We start from the raw sequence: 26531 nt of genomic DNA, 5'->3' as shown, positions 1-26531 counted from the left end.
CTCTGCAACCGTCTTACTGCGTATGCGCCTAACGGCTTCGCGTCTTACTGCAGCTATGGGCAACGAAAGGCCATTATCTCCTAATGGAGATCTCTCCTAAAGACAAGGCTCCGGAGACTTTGAGGCAAACCCCCTCTGGTGCCAGTAAAAGGTGATAAAACACTTCCTTCACTTCCTTCGTCGAGGACAGGAAAGAGAAAGGAGGTGAGGGGGGGAGGCATGGAATTTATTAGCTCATTTCCTGTCCTTCAGGTGTCGAGAGGGATTAACCCATTAGTGTCCACTGCCATGTGAAGTACAGGAAAAGAAGGGTGTAGGGCACACTGGAGGCCAAACCAAGTCAGACCAAAGTGGTAAAAAAGGTGAATACTTTATTGAACAATCATCTCAAGCCTAAAGGTGGCCATACACGGGCAGATAAAGCTGCTGAAAGACCAATTTGACAGCTAATCTGCCCGTGTATGAAGGCTTCTGACGGGTCTTTCTGATTGATATCTGGACACGATATCGATCGGAAAGGTTTGATTTTTCTCCCGACCGACCCGTCAGAGCCTGTTGCGCTCCTCGTAATCTGATCGTTCAGCCATAGGGCTAAAGGTTAAGATTACCCCCGATATAGCCCTGCCGTTAGTGGCATATCGGGGAAAAGATCTGCTCCTTTGGCGATGTCACCAAACGAGTGGATCTTATAGTGCATGGCCACCTTTACGTGTTTCGCGTCTACATCGCCAAATGAGCTGATCTTATAGTGTATGGCCACCTTTACGTGTTTCGTGTCTAGGTGACACTTAATCAAAGGCTCAGGTGAAACAAGCCATGCTTACTTGCAATTACAAAGCATAGCAATAGGAGTGAACCAGGACCTTAGCTGTCTGCTCACATACAGCAGTGGTAATGCAGACAGCATGGGAACATCAGGTCCCTGGTTCAACTCCTATTAGCAGTGTAAATACTGGTAATATAAAATTTAAGGAAAAAATATGTATTGTCTTAGCAATTTTACTTTACTTTTTTTCATATTTTATAAATGTCTCCTTCTACCGACATATATAGACACCCTTAAACCTTATCTTTTCCTGGTCACTCATTCTAGCAGGAACTTTAAGCTAGGGATCCCTAACTTTTTTACTTCAAATCACACTCAGATGTAATAAGTGTTGATTGATAAAGTTCCTTGGGGATGTCACATGAGATTTGTGATTGGCTATTTGGTGGCCCCATGTGGACTGGTAGTCTGGAGGAGGCTTTGCTTGGAGTAAAACCACAAATGCCTCTAATCTAGAAATTTAGCCACTTACCTTGAGGCCATTGGGAGCAACATCAAAGGGGACAATGAGCAACATGTTACTTGGGAGACACTAGTTGGGATCCTTTACTGTTAGTATGTCATTTTGATCAATTCCAGGGCTGATTTACCAGTTATCTGTAATCTTTCTGTCTTGGATTAAACCATTAATAGGTGTCAGTTTTATATTCCAGTTTTTATCAGGACAATTTATTGGTTATAGGAATCTGATAGCTCTTATTTTCATATTTAATGTTAATACCATAGATGAAATCTAATGAAAAATCAAATGAAAGAACTGTATGGATTAACTACAGATACATCTTAGATTTAGCTCAGCTTTTAAAAATAATTCATATTATTTTACCATTTGTTTAAATTTTGTAGTTACTCTACACCAAACTGCAGAAAGCCCAATAACTCATTTTCCTAAGCTTCAGCAATGTAATCTTAATCATTGCCTATGGGTTCAGGCTTTGTATACCTACACTAGATCTTATCAACCTTATTTTAAAGAAAATGATCTTATGTTTTAAATATTGGCAGAAATGCAAGTTCAAATTAGAATTATGGTGTGGGAAATTAAGTAGGCAAGTCATACCCTTGTAAATTACAAAATGAGCATACACAGTCTATTTGTTCTTTGTTGTTTGTTCCGTTCTGTGACCCCCTTTAATTTTGTTTACCACCAGAAAAATATGGGACTGTAAACTGGGTGCCAGTCAAAGCCAATTGTATATTAAAGCAGAACAATATATAGGGGATAATCTTATTTACTTCTCAAAAATTCTGAAATAAAAAGCATATTGTAAGATTCCCATGTCATCACTGGACTAATCATTTAATACTGAGATTCTAGACACTTTCTCATCTGTTGTAGCCCATAACAAAGGACACCAATAGTTGAAAAAACAACACAGAATATGGGAATATTTGCATATACGGGTATGGAATTTGCTATCTGGAAACCCGTTATCCATAAAGCTAAGAATTACAGAATGTCTCCCATAGACTCCATTTTATCCAAATATTTAAAAATGATTTCCTTTTCTTTGTAATAATAAAAAAGTACCTTGTACTTACAGTAATCCAAACAGGGTTATAATGAATCCTTAATGGAAGCAAAACCAGTTTATTGGGGCTATTTGTTTACTGTACATGATTTTCTAATAGATTTAAGATATGAAGATCCAAATTACATTAAGATCCATTATCCATAAAATCCCAGGTCCTGAGCATCCTGCATAACAGGTCCCATACCTGTATCCCTGTACATAATTTCCTTATAAGCACCGTAACACACATACAGTATCTTTAGTTCTTGGGTCACTCTTATAGGAAAAAAGACACAGATGTAATTTTTTTCTGTGCTTATCTGTTTATTTTGAACCCCAACCAGCATCTTGAGAAGTGGAGAGAACCACAACAATCACTTCCGTGAGATAACAAGACACTGAATAACTATCAGGGTTAACAATATAATGTTTTTCCAGAGCATATATGATATGTTAATCTACTTGTTCATTTCCAAGTAAATACACATAAATGACAAAATATTTGTTAGTATACATATTAATATTTGATATTCCCCTAAAGAAATGCATTTGCTAAAAGGTTATTTACATTCATTGAAAGATTAAAATTCTAATTAAAAGGATACTGCCAAATGTTACACCTACTGTCCTATATCAAATGATTTTAAAGTATCAACATTTTCCTCTTTTTTAACATTTATGTGTAAACCAGAAGTACTTTCAGTCTAGTGCCTTTGGCCTTCTGTGAGAATGTTAGTTAGCATCGCTCATAAAAACTCAATTCATCAATGTGAACATAATTTGCTATGAACAGAAAGCTCACAAAAGGGTGAATTTGTCAGATAGACAGGTGGTCTGAGATCTCTCTCTGATACTGAATGATATGAATAATAGATTCTGGTAAATGTATGCCAAGACTTGAGCTGTAAACACAGCTGCCTGCATTCCCTTCCAGAATAACAGCTTTGAGAATGAATGCACAGGAACCACAGATCCACCTGAGGACTAAGCTTGGATTCAAGCACATACTGAACGCTAACACAGGCATACTGTCACAGACTTGGAAAAAACAAGCCTATAAAATGCATCATGTTCACTGATCCATATATCACTTTGGTGTGTGAACTAAACCAATTAATAGTTTGACAAATACGACAAAATAATGTCTGTCCCATTAACTGAATCACAAGGAGCACATTTTAACATTGCATATATTCTCAGTTTACACTGGTAAATAATAACCACACATATATTAATTTAGTACTGAGGTTTAACAGTATTTTCTCTTGGATTGCTTTGTCTTTTCTGTGTTTGAAAGCCATCCTGTTTTGGAGGTTCAGACCTTTACAACTATTAGATAACTGGCTTTATTTTCTTTGACCTTTGGTCAGATCTGACCAAAACTATATTATAAACTCAGTGGGTGAGAACACTGACACTTTAAGGAGGATTTGATTCTCCAGTGATCTGTCGAGATGCACCAAATCCTAGATTTTATTAATGTTTCAGTCCGAATCTCAGAATTTTTCAGGATTCTGATTCTGACAAATCCTTTGTTTCCAGCAAAACTAAACCCAAACCCTGATTGTCACGTGACCTTAAAGTTTTGGATAACTGAACATTTTTGTTCACATTATTGCAGTATGTTTTTCTCCGATTTTAAAATCTAAACCAGGGTCCAGATTTAGTTTAGCGTTTGTATTGGTACATCCCTTGATTTAATTCACCTATCATTTGAGAAAGAACACTACATAAAACACGTGGGGGAAAGTTTTCCCAGATCTATTTACTCATAGCAACCACTTAGATGTTTGATTTATTAACGGAACCTCATTTTATCAATGACTGGACATTGGTAAATGTACTACTCAAATGAGTATTGGCATAGTACAGAATTTTACATAATGCAGTTACATTAATGTAGGTATGAAACTATATATATCTTTTGGTATTTCCCAGTTATACTCTGATAGCTATGGGAATGAGTTAGCCTAGAGCTTAAGTAATCATGTCTTTTTTTAGTTGGACTTAAGTAAAAAAAAAAGTGCATAAACACTGTCAAGGTTGTGTTCTTTGGAAAAAAGGCACTTGCAAAGTGACATCAGTATAGCAGAGGACATACACCGATAGCAGGGCATATTTTTATTGAATTTTTAGAGATTTGTAATTTTTTTTTGGATCATTCAGCTCTTTTTTTCATTCATGTTTTTAAAATTTGCATCTTTTAATAAATTCCATGGAATTTGCCATTCTAGAGAAAGTGAGTTTTGTCATGGTTTCAAAAACCTCTAAAACCCCTAAAATTAGACTGTTGATAAATAATAGGGATGTAGCGAACGTCGGAAAAAAAGTTCGCGAACATATTCGCGAACTTGCGCAAAAACGCGAGCGGTTCGCGAACGGTTCGCGAACCCCATAGACTTCAATGGGAAGGCGAACTTTAACATCTAGAAAAGACATTTCTGGCCAGAAAAATGATTTTAAAGTTGTTTAAAGGGTGCAACGACCTGGACAGTGGCATGCCAGAGGGGGATCAAGGGCAAAAATGTATCTGAAAAATCTGCCTGTGTGTGCTTGGAAGAGATAGTGTAGGGGGAGAGCTGTTAGTGATTTCAGGGACAGATGATAGTAAGTTTGCTGGCTAGTAATCTGCTTGATACTGCTCTGTATTGGAGGGACAGAAGTCTGCAGGGATTTGAGGGACATTTTAGCTTAGGTAGCTTTGCTGGCTAGTAATCTACTGTTCTCTTTAAACAACTGCCATACGTTGACCTTGTAGGCATTGTTTGCCCAGTTTTTTTGGACGCAGCCACTGAAGCACAGTTGCCAGAAAAAATATGCCATATAAATGCTGAAAATAGTCATTTTTCGCCATACGTTGACCTTGTAGACATTGTTTGCCCAGTTTTTTTGGACGCAGCCACTGAAGCACAGTTGCCAGAAAAATTATGCCATATAAATGCTGAAAATATAAATTTTTTTGGTTGCAGCCACTGAAGCACAGAGGCCAGAAAAATTATGCCATATAAATGCAGAAAATATGCATTTTTTTGGTCGCAGCCACTGAAGCACAGTTGACAGAAAAATTATGCCATATAAATGCTGAAAATATAAACTTTTTTGGTTGCAGCCACTGAAGCACAGAGGCCAGAAAAATTATGCCATATAAATGCAGAAAACATGCATTTTTTTGGTCGCAGCCACTGAAGCACAGTTGACAGAAAAATTATGCCATATAAATGCTGAAAATATAAATTTTTTTGGTTGCAGCCACTGAAGCACAGAGGCCAGAAAAATTATGCCATATAAATGCAGAAAATATGCATTTTTTTGGTCGCAGCCACTGAAGCACAGTTGCCAGAAAAAATATGCCATATAAATGCTGAAAATAGTCATTTTTTGCCATATACGTTGAGTCAACGTATGGCAAAAAATGACTATTTTCAGCATTTATATGGCATATTTTTTCTGGCCTCTGTGCTTCAGTGGCTGCGGCCAAAAAAACTGGGCAAACAATGCCTACAAGGTCAACGTCGTTGACCTTGTAGGCATTGTTTGCCCAGTTTTTTTGGCCGCAGCCACTGAAGCACAGAGGCCAGAAAAAATATGCCATATAAATGCTGAAAATATAAATTTTTTTGGTCGCAGCCACTGAAGCACAGTTGCCAGAAAAATTATGCCATATAAATGCTGAAAACATAAATTTTTTTGGTTGCAGCCACTGAAGCACAGAGGCCAGAAAAATTATGCCATATAAATGCAGAAAATATGCATTTTTTTGGTTGCAGCCACTGAAGCACAGAGGCCAGAAAAATTATGCCATATAAATGCAGAAAATATGCATTTTTTTGGATGCAGCCACTGAAGCACAGTTGCCAGAAAAAATATGCCATATAAATGCTGAAAATAGTCATTTTATGCCATACGTTGACCTTGTAGACATTGTTTGCCCAGTTTTTTTGGTTGCAGCCACTGAAGCACAGAGGCCAGAAAAAATTAAACCAGTAGGGTTTGCACCCTAGTTTGTAACGGTGGCGGAGGGAGGAGGAGGACGCTAAAGGACAGCTGTGTGTGGAGTCATGAGGCTTGAAGAGAAGGACAGCTGCATAGAAGTCAGAACAAGTCTTCCGGCGTGCAGTAACCCTCCGAGATCCACCCCTCATTCATTTTAATAAAGGTCAGGTAATCGACACTTTTGTGACCTAGGCGAGTTCTCTTCTCAGTTACAATCCCTCCTGCTGCACTGAAGGTCCTTTCTGAGAGCACACTTGAGGCTGGGCAAGACAAGAGGTTCATGGCAAATTGTGACAGCTCTGGCCACAGATCAAGCCTGCGCACCCAGTAGTCCAGGGGTTCATCGCTCCTCAGAGTGTCGATATCTGCAGTTAATGCCAGGTAGTCCGCTACCTGCCGGTCGAGGCGTTCTTTGAGGGTGGATCCAGAAGGGTTGTGGCACTGCCTTGGACAGAAAAACATTTGCATGTCTGACGTTACAGACTGGCCAAAGGGCTTTGTCCTTGCAGGTGTGCTCGTGGCAGGATTACTGGCACCTCTGCCCCTGGAATGTTGATGAGTTCCTGAAGTGACATCACCCTTAAAAGCATTGTACAACATGTTTTGCAGGCTGGTTTGTAAATGCCGCATCTTTTCGGACTTGTGGTATGTTGGTAACATTTCTGACACTTTATGCTTGTACCGAGGGTCTAGTAGCGTTGCGACCCAGTACAGGTCCTTCTCCTTAAGCCTCTTGATACGGGGGTCCTTCAACAGGCATGACAGCATGAAAGACCCCATTCTCACAAGGTTGGATGCAGAGCTATCCATCTCCGCTTCCTCATTATCAAGGACTGCATCATCCACGGTCTCCTCCCCCCAGCCACGTACAAGACCAGGGGTCCCCAAAAGGTCACCACTAGCCCCCTGGGAAGCCTGCTCCTGTTGGTCCTCCTCCTCCTCCTCCACAAAGCCACCTTCCTCCTCTGACTCCACTTCTGGCACCTCTCCCTGCGTTGCAGCAGGTGCCTGGGTTCGTTCTGGTGATTCCGACCAGAAATCGTGCGCTTCCAGCTCCTCGTCACGCTGGTCTACAGCCTCATCTGTCACTCGTCGCACGGCACGCTCCAGGAAGAAAGCGAAGGGTATTAGGTCGCTGATGGTGCCTTCGGTGCGACTGACCATATTTGTCACCTCTTCAAAAGGTCGCATGAGCCTGCAGGCATCGCGCATAAGCACCCAGTAACGGGGGAAAAAAATCCCCAGCTGTGCAGATCCAGTCCTACCACCCAGTTCAAAAAGGTACTCGTTGACGGCCCTTTGTTGTTGCAGCAGACGTTCCAACATAAGGAGCGTTGAATTCCAGCGAGTCTGGCTGTCAGAAATCAAACGCCTGACTGGCATGTTGTAGCGCTGCTGAATGTCAGCAAGGCGTGCCATGGCTGTGTAGGAACGTCTGAAATGGGCCGACACCTTTCTGGACTGGGTGAGAACGTCCTGGAATCCTGGGTACTTGGAGACAAAACGTTGGACTATTAAATTTAACACATGTGCCATGCAGGGCACATGTGTTAAATTGCCTAGTCTCAACGCTGCCAACAGATTGCTTCCATTGTCACACACCACTTTTCCGATCTGCAGTTGGTGTGGGGTCAGCCACCGATCGGCCTGTGACTGCAGAGATGACAGGAGTACAGATCCGGTATGGTTTTTGCTTTCCAGGCACGTCATCCCCAAGACAGCGTGACAACGGCGTACCTGGCACGTCGAATAGCCTAGGGGGAGCTGGGGGTGCACAGGTGTGGAGGAGGAGAAGGAGGACCCAGCAGCAGAGTAAGAAGAAGAAGAAGACGAGGTAGAGAGCGATGGAGGAGTAGAGGTGGTGGCAGAACCGCGTGCAATCCGTGGCGGTGACACCAACTCCACTGTTGTTGTTGAGCTACCCATTCCCTGCTTCCCAGCCATTACCAAGTTCACCCAGTGGGCAGTGTAGGTGACATACCTGCCCTGACCATGCTTGGAGGACCATGCGTCAGTAGTCATATGGACCTTTGGCCCAACACTAAGTGACAGAGATGCGGTAACTTGGCTCTGCACATGTTGGTACAGGTGTGGTATTCCCTTTTTAGAAAAAAAATTGCGGCTGGGTACCTTCCACTGCGGTGTCCCAATTGCTACAAATTTGCGGAAGGCCTCAGAGTCCACCAGCTGGTATGGTAAAAGCTGGCGGGCTAAGAGTGCAGACAAGCCAGCTGTCAGACGCCGGGCAAGGGGGTGACAGTCAGACATTGGCTTCTTACGCTCAAACATGGCCTTCACAGAAACTTGGCTGGTGGCAGATGACTGGGAATGGGAACAGGTGGTCAAGGTGGAAGGCGGAGTGGAGGGTGGTTCAGACGGGTCAAGGAGAGCAGAGGTAGAGCAGTAAGATGCTGGACCAGAAGGAGTGTGGCTTTTAGTTTGCCTGTTGCCTTTGAGGTGTTGCTCCCAAAGTGCTTTGTGCTTGCCGCTCATGTGCCTTCGCATAGAAGTTGTACCTATGTGGCTGTTGGGCTTACCAAGGCTCAGTTTCTGACTGCACTCATTGCAAATTACAATGCTTTTGTCAGAGGCACACACATTAAAAAAATCCCACACTGCTGACTTTTTGGAAGTGTGCGATCTGGCGGTAACAGTAGAAGTTGGCGGAGTTGGCGGTATTGGCGGCAATGGCGGGTGCGTTGGCCGGCTGAACACAGGTGCCGATACATGTTGTTGCCCTGCTGATCCCTGCGGGCTGTCCTCCCTGCTTCTTCTAAGTCTTATTCTCCTACTGCCTCTCTGACTCTCCGTCTCTCCATCTGAACTACCCTCCTCTTGCTCTCTTCTACTAGGCACCCACAAAACATCAATCTCCTCATCATCATTCTCCTCAGATGCATCAATTTCTTCTGACACATCACAGAAGGAAGCAGCAGCGGGGACCTCCTCCTCATCACTCATTATGTCCATCTCTATCGTGTTCTCTGCCAGAATTAAATCTGGTGTAAGGTCCTCATCTCCTTCATCTTCTTCTGGCAATAATGGTTGCGCATTACTCAGTTCAAGAAACTCATTGGAAAATAACTCCTCTGACCCCAGTGAAGAAGGGGCACCGGTGGTGGAGGAAGTGTTACGTGGGGTGGCCATAGCAGTGGAGGATGAGGAGGATGTTGTGGTAAAGTTAGAAACGGTAGAGGATGGGGTGTGCTGTGTAAGCCAGTCAACTACCTCTTCAGCATTTTGGGAGTTCAGGGTCATTGGCTTTTTAAAACTGGGCAATTTGCTAGGGCCACAGGATTGCATAGCAGCACGGCCCCTAGCACGGCCTCTGCGTGGCGGCCTGCCTTTGCCTGGCATTATTTTTAAAAAAACAACAACAACAACAAAAACTCAGTTGGTTTTTCTGGAAACGATAATACACACAGCTAGATGGCGGGTTGAAGAAAACACTGTGCAAATAATGCCTACAAAGTCAACGTATACACTACTACAGCGGTGGATACGGATTACGTAAAATATATGAATGCTGCTTGAAAAAAGTGACTCCGGTGTTTTTTCTGGAGACGGTAATATTATGGATATTTAGACAGAATGGGAACAAGGTCACACAGCTCGATGGCGGGTTGAAGAAAACACTGTGCAAATAATGCCTACAAGGCCAACGTATACACTACTACAGCGGTGGATACGGATTACGTAAAATATATGAATGCTGCTTGAAAAAAGTGACTCCGGTGTTTTTTCTGGAGACGGTAATATTATGGATATTTAGACAGAATGGGAACAAGGTCACACAGCTCGATGGCGGGTTGAAGAAAACAGTGTGCAAATAATGCCTACAAGGTCAACGTATACACTACTACAGCGGTGGATACGGATTACGTAAAATATATGAATGCTGCTTGAAAAAAAGTAACTCAAGTGGTTTTTCTAGAGACGATAATATTATCAATATTTAGACAAAATGTGAACAAGCTCACACAGCTCGATGGCGGGTTGAAGAAAACAGTGTGCAAATAATGCCTACAAGGCCAACGTATACACTACTACAGCGGTGGATACGGATTACGTAAAATATATGAATGCTGCTTGAAAAAAGTGACTCCGGTGTTTTTTCTGGAGACGGTAATATTATGGATATTTAGACAGAATGGGAACAAGGTCACACAGCTCGATGGCGGGTTGAAGAAAACAGTGTGCAAATAATGCCTACAAGGTCAACGTATACACTACTACAGCGGTGGATACGGATTACGTAAAATATATGAATGCTGCTTGAAAAAAAGTAACTCAAGTGGTTTTTCTAGAGACGATAATATTATCAATATTTAGACAAAATGTGAACAAGCTCACACAGCTCGATGGCGGGTTGAAGAAAACACTGTGCAAATAATGCCTACAAGGCCAACGTATACACTACTACAGCGGTGGATACGGATTACGTAAAATATATGAATGCTGCTTGAAAAAAGTGACTCCGGTGTTTTTTCTGGAGACGGTAATATTATGGATATTTAGACAGAATGGGAACAAGGTCACACAGCTCGATGGCGGGTTGAAGAAAACAGTGTGCAAATAATGCCTACAAGGCCAACGTATACACTACTACAGCGGTGGATACGGATTACGTAAAATATATGAATGCTGCTTGAAAAAAGTGACTCCGGTGTTTTTTCTGGAGACGGTAATATTATGGATATTTAGACAGAATGGGAACAAGGTCACACAGCTCGATGGCGGGTTGAAGAAAACAGTGTGCAAATAATGCCTACAAGGCCAACGTATACACTACTACAGCGGTGGATACGGATTACGTAAAATATATTATGGCTGCTTGAAAAAAGTGACTCCGGTGTTTTTTCTGGAGACGGTAATATTATGGATATTTAGACAGAATGGGAACAAGGTCACACAGCTCGATGGCGGGTTGAAGAAAACAGTGTGCAAATAATGCCTACAGGGCAAATAATGCCTAAAAGGTCAACTTATACACTACTACAGCGGTAGTAAAATAAAAAAAAGTAAAATAAAAAAAAAATGAATATTAAAAAAAAAAATTAAAGTTGGTGCTGCTGAACTACTAGGAGCAGCAGATTAGCACACCAGTCCCACTCCCCAACACTGCTAGACTAATAGCACTGGGCTCTTATAGTAGTAGTAGTAGTAGTAGTAGTAAAACAACAAAAAAATAAATAAAAGCAGTCCTTACAAGGACTACTGTTATTGCAGCAGTCAGCAGATGAGATCAGAAGCAGGACAGCTGCCCACTGCAGCTACATACAGAGCACTGCAGTAGAAGGTAGATTACTAGCCAGCAAAGCTACCTAAGCTTAAATGTCCCTCAAACCCCTGCAGACTTCTGTCCCTCCAATAACAGAGCAGTATCAAAACGATTACTAGCCAGCAAACTTTCAACTGTCCCTGAAATCACTAACAGGCAGCAGCTCTCTCCCTACACTATCTCTTCAGCACACACAGGCAGAGTGAAAAAACGCTGCAGGGCTTCGGTTTTTATAGGGAAGGGGAGTGGTCCAGGGGAGAGCTTCCTGATTGGCTGCCATGTACCTGCTGGTCTGGGTTGAGAGGGCAAAAAAAAGCGCCAACAATGGCGAACCCAAAATGGCGAACGTCGCGCAACGTTCGCGAACTTCCGGCGAGCGCGAACACCCGATGTTCGCGCGAACAAGTTCGCCGGCGAACAGTTCGCGACATCTCTAATAAATAAGCCTCCATGAATTGCTTGGATGATTTCTTGAAAAAGCAAAATAGCCAACACTATTATGGCCTACAGTTAGTTAATATAGATACTTGTGTATATATATATATATATATATATATATATATATATATATATCTATATATATATATATATATATATATATATATATATATATATATATATATATATATATATATATATATATATATAGATATATATATATATATATATATATACAGTGTAGAAGGCTTTAGCACACACTTCAGGAGTTAGGGACCTGGGTGCAATCCAGAAGTAAAATATCCACGACAAAAAAGCTGAAGCACACCAGGATTTTCTTCAAGAAATGTAAAACTGTTTATTCCATCAACGTTTCGGCTCTCGAGTGGAGCCTTTATCAAGATAAATATATATATATCTGAGTGTATAAGTCTATATAAGTATGTGCATATACTGTATTTTTCAACCCAACTATGTAACTAACTATGTCACACTATAATTGTTTGTTAAGCCCCTGGTGTGCCAGAATTAGTGCACCAATGATGATGCATTGGAGAAAAGCGCTAAATACAGTATATATATATATATATATATATATATATATATATATATATATATATATATATATATATATATATATATATATACATATATATTCCCCTTCCCCTGCCATCCTTATGCTTTTATTATTTTATTATACTTTTATAATTTTTATTATTATTCTTTTATTATTATTATACTTTTACAGTGTATTATTTTATTGCTTAGAAGGGTGAAAGGTACATTTTAAGGGCTAATTGTGGGTTTAGGGCTCAAGGCTTTTTCTGCACGGTAAAGTAAAAATTCACATGTTTTGTTCAAAAGTTATTTCTTCATAAACTAAAAACATTCCTTTTTATGACTTTGTCCAATAGAGGTCACAGTTTCATTAGAGGTGTAGAAGTAAGGTGACCTTGATAGAACAATCAAGATTGTAATAAAATGTGTTAAAATCCCAGATTTTGGTAGCTGAGCTTAATAAATGAAAAGCAGGGTTTCTATTATAAATAAAAAGTTGCATCAACTTTAATTATGCCGTTTGGATGACATTTTCTTGATGACTAGCCCCTTAACTTCACACACAGAATGACAAGTAGAAAACTTTTAATAGGCAGCAAGCCTTTTATCTGCCTCTAAATGAATACCAGTAAATGTGAAAACATTATTTTGTTGTTGTTGTTGTATGGGAAAGTAAAGTAAGTAATTTCAAAAAAATAGTCTAAGGCTCACTAATTGCTAGGAGCTAAAATAGGTATAGTATTGCTCCCAGTAATATGCTACACACACACATACTTTTCAGCTTAAAGCCAGCTATAGAAATAACACTAATATTGTATGAAACAAAAGTGTGCATTTGGTGCCCTGCTGAGCCTGAACATTATCCATATATTTGCTAATACACCATGTTGGCCAGTTCATGGTGCATTAGCAGATGAGGCAGATGAAGTGAAAAGAAACTTCTGCTCACTCCCTGCTATTCAGATCTTTTGGAACATACTGTGTGAGATTACTTGGCTCTCCATCTTTTTAAACCTATGGTACAATTGGCCAGATACATTTGTGTTAATCTTTTCCAGCAATGTGCACCTTTGCTGATTGTGCCTTCTTTGGTACATAGGGTGCAAGGGAGGACTGTACTTTTCACCTGTCTTTACTAGTTTGTAATTACATTTCACTCTTTGCATATTGTGCAACTGAGATTGTACTTAATTGAAGTAAAAATTGAGGCCATGCCCATTTGTGCACAGTTCTAGGGGAGGAATGTTACATCACAAGTAAAAAAATTGTTTGCTAAACTGTTTTGAATTTTTAATAACCACCTCTACAGACGTAAATAGGAACAGCGGACAATGTATCTACATTGGAGAATGTACTTTTTTTGTCATCACAGATTTTGGTCATTGTGTTTAGATATCAGATGCCTATGTGTTACATGCTGTGGTTTTTTTTTTCTAGGTCTGCCTTTTCCCCATGTCCTCTAGTTCACTTCAAGTTGTGCAATTCATTTACAAATTTTTCTCAACACTGGGTTTTTCACCTTGATTGGCTCATTCGAAGAGGCCCATTGGGGGTCCAAAGATTTATTGTATATGCGGTAAGCCATTCATAAACAGAGACACCTGTGCAAGCCAGTTGGCTTCAGTCAAATCTTGTTTAACATTTAATTATGAATATAATTAGCATGAGTTAGGAGACGGGCCAAGCATCTGCAAGAAAATTTAGGATATCAAAACATTCACGAGAAATTGCATATTAAGTGTTTTGCTATGCTGTAAGCTTTTTTTGCTGTATAGTTGGTGAAATGAACTTTTAGTTTTTCAAAATTGTTATATAAGTACAATATTCAATATAATTGACATTATCCAACAAACATTTTAAATGGAAATGGACTGTTTTTAATGCTATCCTACACCGATGTTCTGTGTATACAATGGACTGGAACAATCCAAATAATTCAAATAACAAAGGGTACATAGTCATGGTCATTCTTGCCTGTTGGTCCTGTAGACATCATTTTGTATTAATGAATGGCAAAAAGGCCACAGGGCACATTTTGCACCTGGAATTGTGACACAGTTGAATATTTGCGGAGAATTGCAGGCATAATAGAGCTATTCATGACACCACTGCCCATGGACTCTTTGTGGAATGTTACAATACTTCAGAATAAGTTTAATGATTTCTGTGGTGAACAAATCACAATCTCTCTTCTCATCTCAGGTCATTTGTGAATAATATTTACACTTTGCCTTTTTTAGTAGATTATTTTAATAATAGAAAATATGAATATATACAATTATATCAAACATTCAATTGGTGCATGCATGAGGAAATATGACAATTTTCCATTATACAAAATATCTATATTAGAAAAACTAAAATGATAGAATTCAGGGGTGGTTCGCCTTTAAGTTAACTTTTAGTATATTATAGAATGGCCAATTCTAAGCAACTTTTTAATTAGTCTCCATTATTTATTTCTTAGAGTTTTTTAATTATTTGCCTTCTTCTAACTCTTTCCAGCTTTCAAAAGGGGGTCACTGACCCGCCTAAAAACAAATGGTCTGTAAGACTACAAATGTATTGTTATTGCTACTTTTTATTACTCATCATACTATTCAGATCCTCCCTTATTCATATTCCATATTCTCATTCAAATCAATCCATGGCTGCTAGGGTAATTTGGACCCTAGTGACCAGATTGCTGAAATTGCAAACTGGAGAGCTGCTGAATAAAAAGCTAAATAACTCAAAAACTACACATAAAAAAATGGAAACCAATTGCAAATTGTCTCAGAATTTAACTCTCTACATCATACTAAAAGTTAACTCAAAGTTGAGCCACCCCTTTAACAGATCTTTGTATTAATTAAAAGCTTAAATATTACTACAACCATGACTACTACTACTACTACATCTACAACTACTACAACAACTACTACTACTACTAATAATAATAAAGGAATGGGATATACTGTATTATCTTGAAACTCATTATCCAGAATGGTCTGAACTATGGCAATTTCATTTTACATAAAGTCCTACATAAACAAACAAATGCAAAATCTTAAAGGAACAGTTCAGTGTTAAAAATAAAAACTGGGTAAAATAAGAAATGTTTCTAATATAGTTAGTTAGCCAAAAATGTCATCTATAAAGGCTGGAGCGACTGGATGTCTAACATAATAGCCAGTTCAGCTCTCTAACTCTGAGTTAGTCAGCAACTTTAAAGGGGGCCACGTGGGAAATAACTGTTCAATGAGTTCGCAATTGATACCTATTATGCAAGTCAGATTCAAAAGCAACAATTATGAACCATGTGATCCTCCCTCAAGTGACTGATTGGTTACTGCCTGGTAACCAATCAGTGAAAGCCAAGAGAGCTGCAAAGCAGGAAGTAGTGTTCTGGCTATTATGTTAGACATCCAGTCACTCCGGCCTTTATACATTATATTTTTGGATAACTAACTATAGTAGAAACATTTTTTTATTTTGCACAACCTATCTATTTACCCAGTTTTTATTTTTACACTGAACAATTCCTTTAATTGTTCACTTATTTTTTTCTCTATAATAATAAGTCAGTACTTGAAGGTAACAATGCTATTGTGTTTTTAACTGTGAAATGTTTTAGTAACTTAAAGGCAAGGTGTTCTGCATTATAGAAATATTTCTTATATGGAAACCCCCAGGTCCCAAATATATTCCATAACCGTAATAATATGTATAGGTTTATGTGACCAAATGTGAGCTTTAAGGCAATTTTTAACAATCATAGAAAAAAAACAGGATAAGTTCTAGGAAATGTTTCCCTGGGAAGTGACTGCTTGGTGTCTTGATTACTACACTGCTCCCGGTAGTAATCAAAATGACATATAAATCATGAATCTAGAAAATACCAATGTAGGGCCCTATAAATGTCAAGAATATATACAAGTGACGTATTCAATATCATTCTCCAGTATCTATAGTTAATAGGGTCCTGTTGTTCTATTATAAAAACCTTTTCTCACAATCTTTGGGGAATTTTTAAACTGGATTCCACAAGCCTGTAACACAAAGATTCTTTACCTATCACATTTATATACAGCATATGATTATTTTACCTCAAACCAAAGAATGCTGTTACATATACTACTGAATGTTGTAAATAATTTAATTTATACCTTCATGAAAGCTAGCAACCACTTTTCAGTTCCTAGTTCCTGTAGCCAAACCCCAAGTTTTTTGGCCGTGTTATATTCAGGTGTATGTTACATAGGCACTCCACCGTTGGCACACTCAGACATTTTAGGAACAAATATCATGGAAATATGTTTTCTAACTTACATATTACAAATAACTCTAATAAACAGCAACATGTGCACATTGACCTAAATGCAGTCAGATCATCTATATTTGATGGTTCAGGATTGGAAAATGTAATCATCAGGATAAGTATGCCTCGAAAACCGATACTGTTGACTTACAAGAAAGCAAAGGCCAAGGAGATATGTTTTTGTTAAGTGTTCACATAAGACTATTTCTTTTGCATTTTTCTCTGTAGGTACAAAGCACTTTTAAGGAACCTTCAGCATAGCAACAACCATAATAGATTCTTGTTTCTGAGTTAGAAATTAATAGGGGAATGTAATTAAAGTCGCAAAGAGAAAAACAATTCGCAGTAAGTGTTTATTAAAGTAAAATGCCATACATATCATTACCTAAGCTACACACAGAGAAACCTAAGAAGTCCTTATAATCCTGGTGGACTTGATTTTGGTAAACAATAATAGCAAACTACCCTAATATAATTAGGGGGCAATTTACGACTGCTCACAGGAGGGCCTGATTATTAAAGGGGGGTTTCACTTTTATATTGACTTTTAGTATGTTATAGAATGGCCATTATAAGAAACTTTTGGTTTGGTCTTCAATCCTTATAGTTTTTGAATAATTTGAATAAATTGCCTTCTGCGTCTGGCTATTTCCAGCTTTCAAATGTGGATCACTGACCCCATTTAGAAACAAATGATCTGAAAGGCTACAAATGTATTATTATTGCTACTTTTTATTACTCTCCTTTCTGTACAGGTTCTCTCTTATTCATATTCCAGTCTCTTATTCAAATCAATTCATGGTTGCTAGGGTAACGTGGACCCTAGAAACACAATTGCTAGAATGCTAAAATTGCTGGAGACCTGCTGCATAAAGCTAAATAACCACAAAAAACCACAAGTAATAAAACATTAAAACCAATTGCAATTTTTCTCAGAATATCACTCTTTATATCATACACAAATTTTACTCTAAAACCACTAAAGAAAGTATTGAGAAATAAGCCCCATGGAGTTTCTTTCATGATTGCTCAAGTCAAAAGACTAGAGCAATCATAAATTATGCTTTGGTACTACTACATTTGGAATCTTCAGCCATATGTTTTAACTCCTGCTATTGTCTTTTTTATCTATATCAGTTCTAAATAACTTATACAACTCTTACTCAGTAGGTTTTAATTATTCTGTTACCAAATGCCATCATTTCCCACCTTGACCAGTACAACTTTGTCTTCCCATTTCTCTCAATGTCAAAACAGAATTGGCTCCATGTGCTCAATTAATGGTCTCCAACTGTCTCCATCTCTCAAAACATGTTTACAAGATTTCTCTTGAGCTTTACCCATTCTCTGGAATCATCTGCTTTCTCAATTAGACTATCTTTTCCTTCTCCCAGGTATGAATTTGTGATTTGCTTCCACTAAAGACAGCTAACTTAGGGACCTCCAGCTGTTTCTTAACTGCTCTTCTCAACTGCCATGCTAAAGATACTTGGAACAGTGCCATTTCAACTTGAAAAGGATTGTTCTATATCATTTCTCTGTTTCAGATGTTAGTAAGTATAATATTTATAAAATACTATGGGGGCATTAAATAAAAGCATCATATTGTGTTTGATCTTTGTGCTGAGAATTTGCTCCAAAAAGAAAACCAAAGTGTATAAATAAACAGGGTTTGGCAGTTTCACCCCTACTCAGTATTCAGCTTTAGTTGTTCACCCTTATATATTATATAAGATAATAAATGTGACAAGCAGGAATGAATACATTTAAAAACAACATTGTAAAATGAACACACTGCCCATTACAGTGATATTATTAATTCTCTACAGAATTCTCTACAGATATCACAGCTAGCATGTTCAAAAGGCTTCTAAAATAAAAAAAGTAGTATGTCTGTATGATTGTGTAATATGTACTTCTTTCACAGTGCTATTTTTGCAGTTTACACATATACTGTAGTTGGCTTGTGGTATTAAAGTTACTTCATTATGCTGATGTCAAAATTATACAAAACCCCACTGGCACCAGTTTATGCCAAAGCACGCATAGTAAGGACCATTTACAAATGCAACACAAGTGTTACAGCACATTGCACACTATTATGCACACACTTAAATGTCTTTCACAAAGATTCATGCACTTATACACACTCTTGCAACTTGTTTTTAGCACCAGTGCAGATATTTTTGAGGTGCAAATTTAAGATGGTGTTACTTCCAGTGTTCTCTTAGGGACCCATTTACTTAGCTTGAGTGAAGGAATAGAATAAAAAAAAACTTAGAATTTCTAATGTTTTTTTTGGCTACTTCGACCATCGAATGGGCTACTTCGACTACGACTTTGAATCGAGCGATTCAAACTAAAAATCATTTGACAAGTACTGTCTCTTTGTAAGGGGCCCGAAGGCTCAGCCAGGCGTAACGGACCTAGGAGGAAGCACCAGTCCAATAGTACGAAGTACAAGCAAGGGTTTAGAATAAGAGTGGTCAAAGTCCAGGCAATATGGTCGGTTCAGGCAGCAAAGGTTCAGAATACAAAGTCAGGCAAGGGTCAATACACAGGATCAAGAATGATAAACACAGGAAGCGCACCCAGGAACTCACGAGGAAGAACCTATAGTAGGGCACAGTCTGCAGTGCTTCAGCATCTTTTATAGGCCTCCTTTGGCGCCAAAATGGACGCAGTGGCATCATGACGCTGGCTTCCTTACGCAGGCGTTTTGACACTGGTGTCCATTCTGACGCTGCCATTTCGGTGCGTGCGACCAATTCGACGCCGGCGAATCTTCTGACGCTGGCATGATGTCACAGAACTGCAACCAGAAGGAAGCACATGGGGAACGCCGCCATGTTGGACTCCGTTATCTTCGGACGCCAGGTAAGAACTCCTTACACTCTTTAAAAAAAAACTTTGACCCCCTAGTTCACCACCTAAAACCTACGGAACTCAATGTTAGCCTATGGGGAAGGTCCCCCCCAATCTTTTTTGGGTCGAAGAAAAATCATTAGATCGATGGATTAAAATCCTTCTAATCGAATGAATTGCGGTAAATCCTTCGACTTCAATATTCGAAGTCGAAGGATTTAACTTCAACAGTCGAATATCAAGGGTTAATTAACCCTCGATATTCGACCATAAGTAAATTTGCCCCTATGAGTGAATTTACACATACAACTGTTTTGTCCTTGTGAAGCAAATTGCAAATCTGCTAATGATAGCGATGCTATTCATGCACAAAATGGCTTCAAGAAATTTAGCACTACAAAATATACAGGAATTACTAAAGTGGCATCTAATTTGCCCCCACATTGGAAGATGGAACATGGAAGATTGTGTGCAAGTTCCTGGGCATTTTGTGGTTGCTCACTATAATATTGTAATTCTGGGTAAAAATGCTGTGGGTTAAAAAAAATTGTGATTTGTTCCAACATTTGACCACAAAGCATTATGTTCACAATAGTCAGTCGAAGCAGACTGAACCCTGGGAATTGTGTCCTCTGCAGAAATGTCATGCAAAGAGTTCATCCTTTTGTTTGTTGGCCAACAAAGAATACAGAAGGGGCAGTACATGGGCGTGACCTGGAATTCCCTTTGCATACCATTCCTTTCTTATGATTTGTGAAGTTTAGGTGCACGGGGGGGGGGGGGGGTGATGACACCATTCCTTGTGTTATTAAATAAACCTACTAGTGATGGGCGAATAAATTCATCAGGCATGGCTTCATGGCGCATTTCTGCGTTTCCCAATCAGCAAATTTTTTAGCAAAACTGAGTGAAAAAATCTTCAGGGACAAAAAAATTAATTTGACGCTGTCCAAAATTGGCACACGCATAAAAATTGACACTTGTCTAATTTATTTGGCTGCCCATTGACTCTGTTGCATTTGGACGAAATAGTCGATCGCCTCAAAATTAGTTTGACGCCCATTGACTTCAATGCGTTACGTGAATTTTCACTGAACATTTTTGTCACACCCTTGTGGCTGGGTTTAGTGTGCAATTAGTTAACTAAACAATGATAATATTGTTCCCAGACCTTTTTGATTTCAACTAAAAAATGTATTACTTACTTTTTACTTCTTGTTTACATGCAACATTTATTCCACCTCCACTTTCAGCTCTAGGAAATAAAACACACATACTTATTGCTTCTACAAACTTCTCAAAGAAGCGGTATGGGAACAGGGGCTCAGGCAGCTCTCGGAAAAACATCTTGAGTGCTCCAGTGACAACGTGGATGTCATCCCACTGGCTGTCATCCAAATTCAGCTTCTCTTCTGGGAAAACACGAGGAGAAATGGAACAACTGGTTTTAATGAAACAATTACAAGACACTAATTATTATGTTAATGTTTGCCTACTATCATCAGCAACCGTTAACAGCCTGCTGCACCTAGAGGTTTGGTGCTGTGAGTACTTTATTTTTTTATTTTTTTCTTCTCCAGGAAGGCACATTTTCAGTGGAATACCATCTGTAGGAATGCAGTTTACAAAAAAAACAAAAGGCACAAATATCCAACACCATTGACATAATGTGTCAAATACATTTAATCCCATAATGCATCAGCATAGAAATTAGCATTCCAGCTCAACATGATTCAAAGCTATTTGGTTTGTGAGGCCGAGGGGCTAAAAGTTGCCAATGATGTTTGACTCAAGGGACCAACCTAAAGGCCTTGCTGAGCCAATGTGAAACATATGCTAAACATGGCAATAGAATCAGCTATTACTTTACATATGTTAGCTATGCTATATGCTATTAGAGGTAAGCATTGTCACTGTTTGTGGCTGATTTTAACTGCAGCGAGAAAGAAAAAAAACTGCTTTCTAATTCAGAAAAAAAATGATCTCAACTCAGCAAGGTTCAGTTTTCAGAAACAATACTAGACAGACCCCTGTTGGTATACCTAGGTTTTGTAAAGCTGTCAGAAATTATAACACACCAAACATTTCTTAGAAACGACTTTTTACAAAGCCGAACATTTTCTTTTGAAGCAGATATGAACCAAAAATCCTAGAGTAAAAACCTGCAATGTTGAAACAATGCTAATTAAAACTAATGCAATCATTATCCCATATTGCTGCCTATTATCAGCTCATATTTAAACATCAAACATAAGTGTGGTACCTTAATATTCAGCCAACCATTTTGTAAAAGTGAATATGGAAGATAATATAACATTTATTTTTTTCTACAGTTATAAAAGATAATGCTAAATACATTTTACCTAATTGTAAAAGACAACCGGAAAATATTTTTTGAAAATAGACAAACATTTAGGTTGAACTAATGATATTAGTTATATAATTTTACTTGTACAGGTATGGGACCTGTTTTTTGGATAACGGATCTTTTTGTTATTTAGATCTTCATACTTAAGTCTATTTAAACATGGATTAAAACCAATTGTCTGGTTTTACTTCCAATAAGGATTGATTATATCTTAGTTTGGATCAAGTACAAGCTACTGTTTTATTATTACAGAGAAAAAGGAAATAATTAAAACATTTTTTGGATCATTTGGATAAAATGAAGTATACAGGAGACGGCCTTTCCTTAATATAGAGCTTTCAGTATAACTGGTTTCCAGATGAAAGATCCCATACCTGTATAACTTTTTGGTATAACTATTATTTCAGGTTGTACTTTAATTTTCTTTTATAATATTTGCTAATATTGAACATGATTTTTAGTTTCAGAATAATTTACTAAAATAGTTGTGACTTATGACATGGTTGAAGCTTGCTGAGAAACATTTTTAAATATGTTGCAAAATCTTAATAAAAAATATAATGAAAAATAAATAGCTGTGTTTTGTGAAAAATGTTCTCTGTTGCAGTCATTGCGTTCCTAACTGCAATACATTTTAAAGTATTAATTCAGATAATATGAAATGGTGGATTCACAAAAATTTTCAGGTGCTAAATTATTATTCCATTCGCTAGTTTTCTATTTTCTACTTTAACATATGCAATCATTGTTGTATTTTTTTAAAAAAAATAATCTGTCATATAGTTAATTATGGGGAGATAAAATATTTATTGTGGATGGACTATCAGTAAAATTGACATTTTGAGTGGCAGAGGAGAGCTTAAGATGTTGCCTTTTTTGTATTGTATGTCATGCACCCTAACCCAAGGGGCTAAGGGTCATTTAACACAATTAGGGACCAAAGCAGCTGGCTGGAATCCAAAAGAAACAAGTGGCATGGGAAAATAGTTTTCACAATAGTTTTCCTTTAATATCTTCTTCTGTACCTTTGAGAGATCTGCAGTGAAATCAGCCTAGGTGACCTTTCCACGTCTATGGTTAGACAACCAGACAATCTCTTTCCCTCCCTCTTTTTTCCCCTCTGACTTTTAAAGCAGAATGACTACATCCTAGCAGGCAAGGTTTAAACAGTCAACAGACAACAATAAAATAAAAAAGGCAACCTGTCGAGTTTACTGTCACATCCAAGCACCGGGTTTTGCATTGTTGAAATCTGTCTGATATTTTGAAATGTCCCTCACACTATGGTGCCACACCCCCTGCACGTCCTTATAATAAAATTGGTTTTCCTCTTGATGAAATCATTTTCTCCCTTCCCACTACCATACTTCTCATAATGGACCTATGTGCTCTGCAGCTGGTGTTCTTCCCATGGTACCAATAGTTGTTTTATCTTTTAAGCACTTTGCTGCTTGGAACACACGCAGTGGGCTTATGTTTTGTTAAGAGCTTCGTTCTTACAGAAATAGCTTAACACATGTTCTAAAAATGTTGTATAATTTATTGTTTCAATCACATTCAGATTATAGTGAAAGTAGCTATGTCATAACAATTGAGGTTGAACTACATGCAAAGCAATGGTTGCTATTATATGTTGACACTTTCAGGATTCTTTTAAGGTATTTAAATGTTCAGTTAACCAAACTGGGATTTCTTTTCTAATTACTCTCTTTAATTACTCCCTTTTTTGGTTCTGTATTTTCTTGAATTCCTCCTTATTTATTCCTCCTTATTTAATTTAATTTAACTTGAAAATACATATATGAAAATATGGCCATGATCTTAAATCTAAATGCCTCAGCCCTTTTGCTGCCTTCTCCAGTTCACTACTTTGTGCCCCAAAGTGTTAGAACTTCTTCATCACATTTATTTAGTTTCCAGACTTCAGTATGTTTCCTCTGCTTCACTTTCATTGTAAAATTAGACACATGCATCTCCAAGTAGTCCAAGTAGTAAAATGAAAGGTAATTGAACCCCATTTTTTTAGCCCACCGGTTATCTTGACCTCTGCCAGGTAGTCCCTTTCAACAAGTAAAATTGGGCCCTGATGAAAAAAGCCCCATACATGTAACCTATGCCCATCTGTCACAAATCCCACATCTATTGCAAACCCTGAATAAAGCCTTTGCACCTCTTGAAGCTCTTTCCTGATGTATCCCCGAATACACCAGTTGTTTGCTGGGATAGAAATAATAATAGTTACATGGGTTACAATTCCTTTATAGCAGGATACAAATTAAAATAAGCTTTTAACAAAGCAAAGTAAAATAATTCCCCAAACTGCAATATTTTACAATCTAGCACTTTTAATTCTAACAAAAATTTCCTTTTAAACACCGTGGGTGATTGCTGTTACCACTGCCTTGAGGCATTAAAATAAAATCCAGCAGTACTTATTTATACAGCAGTTTTGGGAAGTAATGTAAGATTAAAAGATTATTTAACAGCTAATACAATTATCCTATTATGATATAACTATGTATAATGAGTTCCTCTTTAACCCTTTTGGATTAAAGAGGACTTGATTATAGAAAGGAAAATTAGGATAAATGTCCCCAGATAACCCTTGTTAACAGGTCAGATTCTAATTTACATCTATCCCTGACATCCTATCACATTGTTAAAGGTGTGCTGGTATGTATTTGTAATTGCTGACCTGCTAGAATTGATGTAATGCAGCTATATACTTGAGTGCATGGCATATGACATTTGATTGGGTATGGTGTTAATATGGCTGGAATATGCAATGAGTGATAACATTTTGCAGATGGTTCAGAGTATGTGTATTACCTTCCATAGTGGTACTGATAATTGAGTGGTATTGACTAGATAATCTATTTATTGACTCTCCCCAACTGACTAATGGACTTTACACCCTGAACCTCTTGCCTTGCTGTGTTGTTACTAAATCTGCATCTTAATCAATTAACTCCTTTTTTGGATTTTTACACCAATTTTAATCAAAATCTACCACCCATCTTTCTCCCCCTGCAAAACATGTATTAAAGCACAATTACATTTACTGCATGACATATGATTGCCAATGTATAGACCAACATAAACATGGTCAAACATGATGTTTTAGTTTGTAAAACGAATGAGTAACTCTTAAGTAACCGTATACACCAACATCCTTCCCTGACCAAAACCACTTCCTAGGATGTATATGTACTGAGTTGTCAGGCCTGCCAGCTACTCATTAATCCCAAAACATCCTCTCTAACCTATCCATTGGGTCCCACAAGGGAGGGTAGGTGGTATGCTTCACTAGGCTTTCTAAAATGGCAAAAAGAAACAGAGGTTCACTTTCTGGTATTAAATCCCCCTGCCTGTCCAACCAACTGCCATGGTAATTGGGAAATGGAGGGAATTATTTTAAGGTGTATGTCACTTCTCGATAGCATAATCGTGGATCAAAATGATGGATATTAATGATATAAAGTAATAAAAGTGAGACTAGTGATGAGCAAATTTTTTTTGCCAGGCATAGATCTGTGGCGAATTTCTGCATTGCACCATCTGTGAAGTTTTTTGCGAAACTGCAGCAAAAATCTGCTGTGAAAATTTTTGTTCCAACAAGAAAAGTCTATGAGGCAAAATTGTCGTTGAGGCCAAAAAGTTGCCGTAAGAAAAATGTACATTTACTTTAATGCATTTGGAGTGACAAAAAATTGTGAAAAATATTAGAAACCCATTAACTTCAATGCTTTTTGTGAATTTTTCGCCAGATCCGCTCACCACTATTACTGACCAATAAGTGCCCTTTTTTTTGAGGTTTGTTATTGTTTACTGACTCTCTTCTACTACTAAAAGAGCTAAATTATCCTTAGAACTATATAAATAAGCATTCCATAGCAGTGCATTATACAAATATCACAATAATCCCATGAAATATAAAGTAATAAATTTAATGTTCTAGCAAAACTAAATAAGACAGAGATTCCAGCTAATAAGTAGGGTTGCTGTAGATAGAGCTCTGAATGCCATATGTAGTATAATTTATCCAAATAATCCACATTTTTGAAAATGATTTCCTTTTTCTCTGTAATAATAACAGTACCTCGTACTTGATCCAAACTAAGATATAATTAATCCTTATTGGAAGCAGAACCAGCCTATTGGGTTTATTTAATGCTTACATGATTCCCTAGTAGACCTAAGGTATAAAGATCCAAATTATGAAACATCTGTTATATGGAAAGCCCCAGTTCCTGAGCATTCTGTATAACAGGTCCCAAACCTATAGTTGTATAGTTTATGCATGTTTAGATATAACACAAAAGCCATGAATATCCTGTAAATAATATCCTTATAAAGCTTAGTGATGTCATCAGTTATAGTCAGAGCTT

General features: G+C 38.1%; 1 protein-coding gene across 1 annotated transcript in view; it reads right to left on the bottom strand.

Moving 5' to 3' along the window:
* LOC108702260 (rho GTPase-activating protein 15-like) overlaps positions 1–26531 on the bottom strand; it is a 297375-nt gene that overhangs the window by 80243 nt on the left and 190601 nt on the right. The window contains exon 8 of the mRNA XM_041578094.1: positions 21053–21187. Coding sequence (XP_041434028.1) covers positions 21053–21187 — 135 coding nt within the window. The remainder of the gene's footprint in view (positions 1–21052; positions 21188–26531) is intronic.

The sequence above is a fragment of the Xenopus laevis genome, chromosome 9_10S (assembly GCF_017654675.1).
Source record: "Xenopus laevis strain J_2021 chromosome 9_10S, Xenopus_laevis_v10.1, whole genome shotgun sequence".
Taxonomy (NCBI): domain Eukaryota; kingdom Metazoa; phylum Chordata; class Amphibia; order Anura; family Pipidae; genus Xenopus; species Xenopus laevis.
Note: the sequence above shows the minus strand (reverse complement) of the source record. Positions and strands in the feature narration are given on the sequence as shown.